General features: G+C 40.3%; 1 protein-coding gene across 1 annotated transcript in view; it reads left to right on the top strand.

Annotated features, from left to right (window-relative positions):
- Positions 1-346: 346 nt before the first annotated feature.
- The window catches only part of LOC137781877 (uncharacterized), a 45,951-nt gene continuing 34,953 nt past the window's right edge, over positions 347-11,344 (top strand). Inside the window, exons 1-3 of the mRNA XM_068570873.1 lie at positions 347-499; positions 4,879-5,047; positions 10,192-10,345. Coding sequence (XP_068426974.1) covers positions 483-499; positions 4,879-5,047; positions 10,192-10,345 — 340 coding nt within the window. The 5' untranslated portion in view covers positions 347-482. The remainder of the gene's footprint in view (positions 500-4,878; positions 5,048-10,191; positions 10,346-11,344) is intronic.

Raw genomic sequence — 11,344 nt, 5'->3', positions numbered from 1 at the left:
TCTTCTTATTTTACACAAAAGCTATGTGTAACATAAAATAACCAATTGCATGCACGCTAATTGGGTTGTATGCCAATCAGATGTGTGAGCTGCAAGGTGGAGATACATAGCTAACATGGCTAACGTGCTAACTGGGTGACATTACCCGGGCCAGAACTCAAAACTGATCAGATGTTTCCTTAATTGACTAAATGGCTCGTAAAGCTCAGGGGACACACATTTCAACAATGTAATCAGCGGTCTCTAAGAGAGAAGAGAAGAGCTGACGAGCATCTGTCTTGATTCCCATCCAGGTTGGCTGGTGGGAGAACGGCCACCTGCGTCTACGCTACCATCCCTGGTCTCGCTATGGCTCCTTCCTGAAGCCGCTGGATGACTCCCAGCACCTCCGGGTGGTGACCTTGGAGGAGAGGCCCTTCGTCATCGTGGAGCCGGCCGACCCGGGCACCAGCTCCTGCATCCGGGACTCGGTGCCCTGTCGGATGCCCGTCAACACGAGGTACCACGCCGCAGAATCACTGCTGCATCGCGTTTACTTTCAATCGTATCCAAAACCCTCCAAGGTCGGACTGTACACTTGTGTCCCTTCAATGCACTGAAACGTTGTATTTTAGGGCAGATTTTATACAATATTCTGCAAAATTAGTCTCACATGCATCGTAAATATGTGTTGTCACAGATAAAGGTCTTCGTACCAGAACATACATGACGAAGGACAATACACATAGCAGCTGCTTTGCTTCAATCTTTTGGCTTTTGACAAACTTGCCCATTATATATGAATTAAAGCAAAATGGCACCGCCAGCATCCACGGTGGTGTACGATCTCTTTTTTTCTGGTTGTTTCATTTGACTCTATGAGAGAGGAGAGGTTTAAGATTATAATGAATTACAATATCAGCAACAAGAAAAATGAAAAAAAAATAAACAGATGTAAGTGTGAATAAAGGTTTTTTTTATTCGCCAAAGAAAGTGGCAGATCAGGAAAAACATGCTGAAGGGTGTTTGAAATTTGTCTGTTTGAAGTTTTGAAATTTAAAAAATGACCTGCAGTTCATTATTATGACCGTAGGCAGAAAGGATCAGCGTACTATTGATGATAACGGACTGAAGGTCTGTTACACAGGAGTTGGTCTTCAGGTGTCCTCTCTGACCTGAGTGAAAGGTTTTAAAAAGTGGAGCGATAACCATTCTGAAACCAGAAGGGTCCAGACTCTGATCCCTCGCAAAATTTAAATGTCTGGCCCTACTTTCTTGAACGAGAGAGTCAATCTGTTCCATCTCCAGGTGCTGGTGTGCAGGAAGGATTAGACCTGAAAAAATAAAAAAAAGAATATAATTATCCCCGGTGAGGAAATTACGTTTCCTCACAGAAGCTATAGCTGCATTAGAAGTCACACGGCACCCGAAAGCATGCAATTAAACAACCTGGCATAATTTTCCAACAGCTGTTCATTAAACCCATGAAAGAAACTTGAAACCACACAGCAAAGTAAGGTTAATTGTCTTTTAATCAATCCAGATGATTAGAGATCCCTGCTGCATCGCTTCGAACGTACTGCTAACTTCTGCGCGTGCGGAGGGATTCAGTCCAGTTTTACACTTTTATGTTAGCTTCAGGTAACAAAACCCCTTCCGGAGTATAACTGAAATCACAACGTACACTACTGTTCATGAGTTTGAGGTCACCCAGACACATTTTCAGTTTCTTTGCAGGAATATCCTTCATTTCTAAGATCAAGAATAGATTGAAGAGTTTCACATGAAGGTTCTCTCTTTCTGGACATTTTGAGGGTTTAATAAACCCACAAATGTGAAGCTCCAGATACTCAACGAGCTCAAAAGAAGGAAGGTTTTATAGCTTTTCTCACCAGCAGAGCTGTTTTCAGCTGTGTGACATCACTGCACAAGGATTTTCAAGGGTTTTCTACTCATCCATTAGTCTGCTAAGGCAATTAGCAAATACAATATACCACTAGAAAACTGGAGTGATAGCTGCTGGAAATGGGCCTCTCTACACCGATGTAGATATTTTATTAAATACCAGACATTTCCACCTAGAACAGTCTTTTACCACATCTCTTTCTGATTCATTATATATATATATATATATATATATATATATATATATATATATACATACATATATATACATACATATATATATACATATATATATATATATATATATATATATATATATATATATATATATATATATATATATATATATGATTCTGATTCAACGCTGACGTCCAATAACTTTGGAGAATTTGTGCGTTATTATATTTTGTGCCATGTGTAATAAACCGCTCAGTGGCGTTTATATGAAGACGCCATTGCCCCTGTTTCATGTCATTGTGCGGTTCATTTGAGGCAAAGGTATAAGTCAGGGGAAAGAAAAGTGTGTGTGTGTGTGTGTGTGTGTGTGTGTGTGTGTGTGTGTGTGTGTGAGAGCTGTGGGCTCCTGGTCTATCCCAGATAAGCTTCCTTCCTGCCAGCACATGACCTGGCGAACGAGAAGATAACGACTTCATCCTCCATCAATTTTATTGGCTGAGAGGAAAAAGTTTGTTCTCCTGTAAATCAGCTTAATTTAAACTCGCTTGTCTCGTCTTTCCCTTAACACACACATATATCTCACGTACTTCTTTTACTTTCACCTACTCGTTCATGTGCTGTGTCATTTATTTGCCGTAATCTGTTTATCTGTCTCAGCGTATATATTTCCTCTTGACGTTGCTGCATAATGGCGGAGAAGATGTTTTATGCTTTTATTGTTTTTGGGATTGTCACGACCACCAAGGTCACGATGTGAGTGTTTACGCTCAGCACTTATCTGAATATTTACTCTGAATATTTACCACTGCAAACAGGTGACATGTCTTATTCTCAAAGAGTCTCTCTCAGTCATAAGTGGCAAACTTTAGCTTGAAAAAATAATTTAAAAAAAATAATAAACAATTATAATTTTTAAACAGTTCTCATTAAACATTACTTAAATATATATATATATATATATAAATATATATATATATATATATATATAAATATATAAATAAATATATAAATATATATATATAAATCTGCCTTTCATTTTTCTTTTTCTTGACTGTTTTAATGTTTTCTTTAATGTTTCCTTGTTGCTGAAATGTGCTATACAAATAAACTTGCCTTGCCTTGTATATATATATATATATATATATATATATATATATATATATATATATATATATGTGTGTGTGTGTGTGTGTGTATATATATATATATGTGTGTGTGTATATATATATATGTGTGTATATATATGTATATATGTGTGTGTGTATATATATATATGTGTGTATATATATGTATATATGTGTGTGTGTATATATATATATGTGTGTATATATATGTATATATGTGTGTGTGTATATATATATATGTGTATATATATGTATATATGTGTATATGTGTATATATATATATGTGTATATATATATATATATGTGTATATATGTATATATATATGTGTATATATAATTGTATATATATAAGGTCACCTTTTATATTTATTTATATATATAAATCTATCTATATAAAATAAGTAATATTTATCACACACACACAGGAAAATTATGACACAATTTGTATTTCCTTCTTAATCTTAGCAAAGAAAAGACCATTTCAACCGGAGCGTTTGCGTGTTTCACCCTCACACGGTTGACGTGCCTCGCACTTTGGCTTCAATTAAAAAATAAAATAAAAAAAACAATTGTGCGAGTTGTGTTGCTAGGGAACAGAGCAACGGGGTTGCCATAGCTGCCATAAGTGTCTCGGGGTCCATCAAACCGGCACTTGATGCGGACGGCTGATGGAGAGCAGAGCGCCGCTGGAGCGATAGCGATCGCAAAAGGCACTTGGATTCATGCGCCGAGTGTTCACTTGATGGAGTCTCACGAGGGGGAAACAAACAAAAAAGCCCTTTAGAGATCTTTTGTAGATTGTTATTTTTTATTTTCTAATTCCAGACGCCTTCCAAGACCACAACACGAAGTTCAATTATGGTTTAATCATGTAGCTGAACTCCCCGACCTGGCGTCGTCTCTCCAAACAGCCCAAACTGTCAGCATGAATGCAATCAGTCTCCTGCCAATGACTCACACCTTCCTTCCCTCCATCAGTTCACCTACAATAGTAACAACAACAATATTTATAATAATACTGTTTTATCCAATGACACCTTTAATCGAGGTCACCTGACCTCGCATCAAAAGGTGGATGGACGGATGAATGAATGGAATGATGGATGGATGAATGACTGATGAATGGAAAGATGGATGAATCTAAGGATGGAAGGATGAATGAATGGATTAATGGATGATGGCTGGATCTAAGGATAGAATGATGGATAATTGATGATGGTTGGATGGATGGAAGGAGGAATAAATGGATGGATGGATAGAAGGAAGGATGGATGGATACCTTATTAATCCCACAAGGGGAAATCTTTTTGCTACAGCAGCATTCATACATACAGGTAAGCAATAAAATTAGAAAATTAAAAAATGCACAATATATACAAAATAATAATAACATAAAATTAAATTAACTAACAAAACAAACCAAACCAGACGTAGCCAAACAAATGCAAATGACCAAAATCTGGGAGGTTAAAATGTTAATAATCATAATGAATTTCTCTTTTTCCGTCTCTGAGTCGCTCACATGTTCTGGTGCACTCAACTTATTTTTCAATTTCTACAACAGCAAAGCAGCGAGTCCAAGGTCACAGTGTCCTCCGTTTGAAACATCTTTACAATCTCATTAAAAAGCACAAAAAAAACATGTTGCTTTCTCTCTCTCCACTAACTCGCCCGTCTGTGCCGTGGTCCTCAGCCTGGTGGTGGACGGCGCCGGGCCCATGAAGCACTGCTGCAAAGGCTTCTGCATCGACGTCCTCAAGCGACTGGCGAAAATAGTGGACTTCACCTACGACCTCTACCTGGTGACCAACGGCAGGCACGGCAAGAACATCGACGGGGAGTGGAACGGCATGGTCGGAGAGGTGAGCGGTTCCATATTTTGATTGTGTGATAATTATCGTATATACATCTAATTATATGAATGAGTGGAAATGTATTTTTAATCTGGTGCTCAGTGCTTTCTCTGATCCAAAGGTGGCTAGCGCGGCTACTCTAAAGCTAATTGGATGAGGAGGACTCCAACATTTTAAAACCTTTAAGTTTAATTGCGCGGATGATTAAAAGTCGCCTCAGTAAAATTTAACGACAGAGTATAATACTGTCTGCTGCTAATGCATTGCATCGGCGATCACAAATTTCCACATTTAAAAAAAAGCAGCCAACGAAAATGTAAATCAAAGACATGACACGTCGTATGAAAATCTGTTACGTCCAACTTTTAACGTATATTTCTGCCACCCAAATAAAAATGAATTGCACTGGATCAAAGTATTAATTAACAAGTTTTCTTGAAGAAATAGTTTTGGGAAATGTACATTTTTGCTTAATGTGGCGAACCTAGCTTAGCATAAAGACGGTAAGCGAGGGAAACAGGAGTCTGGATTTGTGCAGCGTAAAATAAATGCCTCCCAGCAGAGCTGTGTGTCAGGAAAAGGAGCCAGACGAGCTGATTCTCTCGGCTCACCTGAGACTGACTTGAAGCTTCTCACTCTCTGTGAAAGTTTCTAAAATGCTGAAGTATTCATTTGAATCTGCATAAAAAAAACGAGGCCACTCATGAAATATTTATAAGTAAAAATAAAACTTGCAGCAAACAAGTGATAGCCACGCGGGTGAGACATTAAACGCAAGTTCAAATATAAACGCGTGTTCAATCGGGACTTGAAGTAGCTTGCGTACTTGTTTACTCAAATGTTTAGTTACCTTCTACACAAACACCCTGAACCTGTGTGTGTGTGTGTGTGTGTGTGTGTGTGTGTGTGTGTGTGTGTATCTCAGTGAGATATTGTTGCTACGTATTTAAACCTCAGATTTTCCCCCGTACAGTAGAATCGTCGTTTATTCTTCTTTTATATTCTCTTTTGTTGTATTTACACAAAAAAAGAAGAGGGGTTTTGATTCCAGGGATCCCCGTGAAATTCTTTTCATCCTGCCTTCAATCCCTTAAAACGTGACCCTAGCGATAGAGGATTGGACCCAAATTGAAAAAGAAGAGAGAAAAAATATGGAGGCAGCTTGTCAGGAAGATTAGTGTGAAACGGAGAGAGAGAGAGAGGACGACAGACTGAGAGAGGACGACAGACTGAGAGAGGACGACAGACTGAGAGTGTTTGTACGTCGCCGTGTGTCTGTTGGCAGATACTGCTGCTTCCATGATGCCAATCCCCCTCTGGTGGCTGGATTAATGACGTTGGTTTAACACAGAGTTAGACAGGGGATGCAAATTATCAGTGTGTGCATGTGTGTGTGTGTGTGTGTGTGTGTGTGTGTGTGTGTGTGTGTGTGTGTGTGTGTGTGTGTGGTCTTGTAATTCTGACTTTGTGAGGACCATGTTTTTAGAGACCTTGTTGAAAGTGAGTTTTTTTAAATTTGTTTTTTAATGCTCACTTCTTTTTCAGGGTTATTTGAAAGTAGTTATTTAGTGACTGTCGGGAAAATAAAACACGTTTGTCAACAATTTGACATCACGTCATTGCCCGAGTGTGTTGTGGTCGATGTTGGTACTGCAGGAGGGAAGACGAATTGTTAGTTAAAATATGAAGGTGGATTTTTACTTGCAATCAATATGTATCAACAATAATGTATTTGTGTGTGTGTGTTACAACCTTATAGTTAAGGTTAGAGAAACACATGAACATAATAAGTTTACCAAACCTTTGCTAAACTGGGTATAAACCACAAGGAAAAGCTGCTGAGCCGCTTGTATTTAAATGAAATATGATTAACAGAGAAACTAACAAATATATCAGAAATGGAGGCTAAATAAAGACTGCAGAGTCTCCAAGGGTAAAACAATAAACAAACAGCTCACATAACGACAAAATAAAGAAACGTACTTAGTCGACCGAATCCAACAAAAAGACAATGTTCAGCTTTCTATCTGTTCGGAGATAAGGGGGCAGAAATAAAACCCCTCGAGGCTTCCTTTAAAATGACAAAGACTAACAACGATAAAGGATGGCTTGCCAGATCTGTATCGATGTGCAAAAAACACCAGTTTCACCAGATAAACTCAATAACTACGACAGCAAACTAGCATTAGACAGCTCACAGAAAGAGCAAAAGCATCTGCGGTTCTTAAGGAGGAGGTATAGCGCATCAGACACTGACAATACCAGTGTTTGCTAACAGTCCAGATGTCGGTGTTTACAGGCTTCTGCCTCACATGGGCCTCGGAGATGCAGGTGCTGTTTCTCTCTCTCTCTCTCTCTCTCTCTCTCTCTCTCTCTCTCTCTCTCTCTCTCTCTCTCTCTCTCTCTCTCTCTCTCTCAGCTCCCTCCTGGCCAGCTTCTGTCAGTAACTCATTAAGTTGCCTAATTACGGCAGCAGGATGTGTGCGTGTGCACAGGGGGCGGCTGAGCCTTTCGTGCAGACTGTTGCATGGTTCGGTTCTCGGTTGGTAGCTATTCACCAAAACCAGACATTTTTTTTCCAATGAAAATCTAATAAAACATTTTTTTTCCTTCCAATCCGTTGTGACACGTCCCCAAGGATAACGCGTCCACTTTCCTGAGACCTGTTCTTTGTCCATGGACAGTCATTTCTGCGATTTCTTTTTTTTTTTTACAAAATGTCCTTCAGCCTTGAAGTTTTTGTTCTCCTTTTTTAACAGGAATGCTTTCCAATCAAGCAGTAATTTCCTACGTCTTTAAAAAAAAAATGTTTTTACATTTTTTTCACCCTCAGCCGAATCGTTCGGCTTTAAAATGATCAGTTTTCAACATCAAGTCTGTGCAGCAATTAAACAGGAGTGTCACAGGTGTCTGCCGCTTTCAGACTTTTCACATATTTCAAATGACTAATGTTGAATTAAGCAGGATAATTATGATGGGGTGACTGATCTCGACAGGCAGAACCAATTAGAGAGTATCAAGGTGTATTATTTGCGCGTTATTGCCCTCCTGCAGGAATGCACTTTATGAAGGTTTCAAAGACAAACTATCGATGTTTGTAATAGTAAAGTGAACTTTGTCACTTTGTTTTAGTTTTGTCGGCTGAGAAAATGTATTTCCACTAACTCATTAACTCACGTTAATTTCACGATTGCATTATGGTAACAGAATATAATTCATGATGATGTAATTTATGGCATAATATGAAGAGAATTGAAACTTGTAATTCCCTCACAGGGAACATTATTTTGGGTTTAATTATATGATGTAATTATGTAATTTCATGGCAATGCACTTGAACGTATGAATTGATTAAAAGAAGTCTCAAAGCTCTGAGCTCCATAACCTGACGGTCAGCTTGCAAAACGGCAACGTAATTAAAAATAAATCTAAATAATGTGGAACATGGTGATTATGCATTTTTACATTGCTTGCTTCTAGTTTTCCAGGAAAACAGTTTCCAACAAACGTATTTAGAACAATTTAAAGCAGCAAACTCAGACTTCAGCAAAACATCAGCAATACACTTTGGTGTAACAGTCAATGTTATTAATTGTTGTTTAGATAGGTAGGCAGGTAGAGAGAGAGAGAGAGAGAGAGAGAGAGAGAGAGAGAGAGAGAGAGAGAGAGAGAGAGAGAGGGGGGGGGATGGATGGATGGATGGATGGATGATAGGACTTTTTATTAATCCCATAATAAATAAATAATAAATGCTCAATACAAAAAACTGATAGGTAATAAGTCAAATGCACAATTTACACCACAAATATAATATAATAAAATATTATATTAAATGAACTAACAAAACAAAATAGTAGTGCAAAGATTTAACAAACAATCCTTGGTGTTGTAGTTATTAACTCCGTATTATGAGCAGCAGCCATCATGAAACAATAAAACCGTCACCATGGACAGAATCCCTCAAAGCCACCAACAGACTAACAGCCCCCCTCCTGACCCCGCCCCCTCGCGCTGCCGCCGCTCTGTGATTGACAGCTGATAACAATGAGCGCCGAACACGTCGGATGTCGACCGAGGAAGAGGTGGCAGGCGCCTCGTCGGGGGAACGCTGAGCTTTTGGTCTCCGCAGACTTTTGGGTCCGGGCCAGGACTTGGCGACGACTTGACCTTCTTGGTCTGCGGCCAGATCCTCTGACCTCCGGCTGCAGGAGAGGAACCTCTGTTTCACGCCCGGAGAAACACTACAGAGCTGCGAACCCCTCCTCACCTCCTCACCTCCTCACCTCCTCCCCACTGAGCCTCATTTTACAGCTTTTCGGCCAGAGCTCTGAGAAAGGAACACGGTCGTGTTTCATGTCGGCTGCAAGAGACACAAAGAAAAGTGACATCACTGATAAAGCTCATGAAGGAGGACGCTTTGGATTTGATCCTTTCCAAAAAGACTTCTGTGCACTGAAGTCTGAAGACAACGCTTTGTGTAGAGTTCACAATGGTTGTGTTTTCAGGAACAAACACACACGGGAGGAGGGACCAAGTTGATAGACGACAACACGAGCATGGATTTGAACTCATGGCATTCTGATTTAATTAAAACACTTATTCTCTTGTTCGGTAAAAAAAAAAATAGACTGAGCGATTGTTTTATGAAGACAAAAAGGCCCAAGACTGCTGTATTTGGATGTATTGAACAACATAAGTCATATACAAGAGGAATATATGGTTTGGTACACGAACATATTCGCACAAATGCACATTTTGGAGACCTCGCCTGAATGTTCTCTGTTCTAAACCCTCTCCAACTTTGTTCTGCTTCACTTCATCAAAGTCAACCTTCACATGTTGAACGTTCACATGTTGAATGTTCACATGTAATAATCATCCTGAAAGTCATTTTTTTACAGTTGGACCTGAAACCTTTTCATTTCTTTCTGTGAGTCATCTTCATTTCCTCTGAACCAGAAACATACAGACTGATATTTACACACCTGAACAACATCTCACATGTGTTCCTTTTATTATAACAACATTATTCAAACAGCCCTAGTGGCTGCAGAGACACACACTTTGTAGTTTGGGTATACAATTTTCGAGGAAAGGGCCTATAAACAGTCAGTTTTCTCTCCGTTTACCTCCTGCGCTCCGTTCCCCTCCAGGTGGTGTCCAACAGAGCCGACATGGCCATCGGGTCCCTCACCATCAACGAGGAGAGGTCGGAGGTCGTGGAGTTCTCCGTCCCGTTCGTGGAGACCGGCATCAGCGTCATGGTCTCTCGCAGCAACGGCACCGTGTCGCCTTCCGCTTTCCTCGGTGAGTCGTTTTCTTGACTTTGTTGTTCTCAGAAAATGCGCAAAAAAAAAAAAAAAGTCAAGTCAGTTTGTTTGTGACAGCTCGATTACTGACGGAGCGGAGAACTCCCTGACGTTCTTGCTCGCGGCTTATGAGCTTGTAGTATCTAAGAACCCTGGATTATACCGAGTGTGTGTGTGTGAGGACGTGTTTATTCTTCAGGATAAGGCAGAGGAGGATAAGACATAAAAGAAAGTTTATCCACATTCCTCAAAAGTGAGCTCTAAAGAATCCAAATCAGCTGCTGCCGATGGAACGTCCAATAAAAGACTGCCGGCATGAAGCATCGAGAACATATACATCCAATCCAGGTGTATCAGCTTCTCTCTCTCTCTCTCTCTCTCTCTCTCTCTCTCTCTCTCTCTCTCTCTCTCTCTCTCTCTCTCTCTTTGTGTTTCATAATCAAACCGAAGGAGAATTTCACTGTTTCATTCCCCTCGTTGTTGTACCGTAAAAGTTGGGTTACAAGCCGCTACTATCTTCGGTGGGTGTCCCCGCTAGCTCCACACTTTATCCAGCTAGCGCTGCTGCTTGTTCCTCGCTAGCGCCCTGCTAGCACACCGCTAGCACACCGCTAACTCTTTGCTAGCTCCCCGACAACCACCAAAGGTAGAGGGATCAGCCCCGGCTTGACGCCCGACTTGGGCAGCGGGGATGTGGGTAGCTAGCTGCAGCGGGTAGCTAGCAGCAGCGCTAGCTCCCCGCTGTAGCAAGCTAGCAGCAGCGTGCTACAGCGGGGACACACACCGAAGGTAGTAGCGGTTTGTAACTCGACTTTCACGGCAGTCAGTTTTTTTTCTCTCGCAGGTTGTTTGAGGTGTGTCCGGTCAAAACAACTTATTTTTCAGTTGTTTGGGAATGTCTGACAAAACTGCGGGGGACAATTTTTCTGAGATATTTGAGATATTCGCTGAGTCGGCGGGTGGTGTTGAAGAATACACAGATTCCAAAGTATTGACC

This window comes from Clinocottus analis, unplaced genomic scaffold (assembly GCF_023055335.1).
Source record: "Clinocottus analis isolate CAN_PGR_092001 unplaced genomic scaffold, fCliAna1.0.p SCAF_95, whole genome shotgun sequence".
Classification (NCBI taxonomy): domain Eukaryota; kingdom Metazoa; phylum Chordata; class Actinopteri; order Perciformes; family Cottidae; genus Clinocottus; species Clinocottus analis.
The sequence above is the reverse complement of the archived record's forward strand: the minus strand, read 5'-3'. Positions and strand labels throughout refer to the sequence as shown.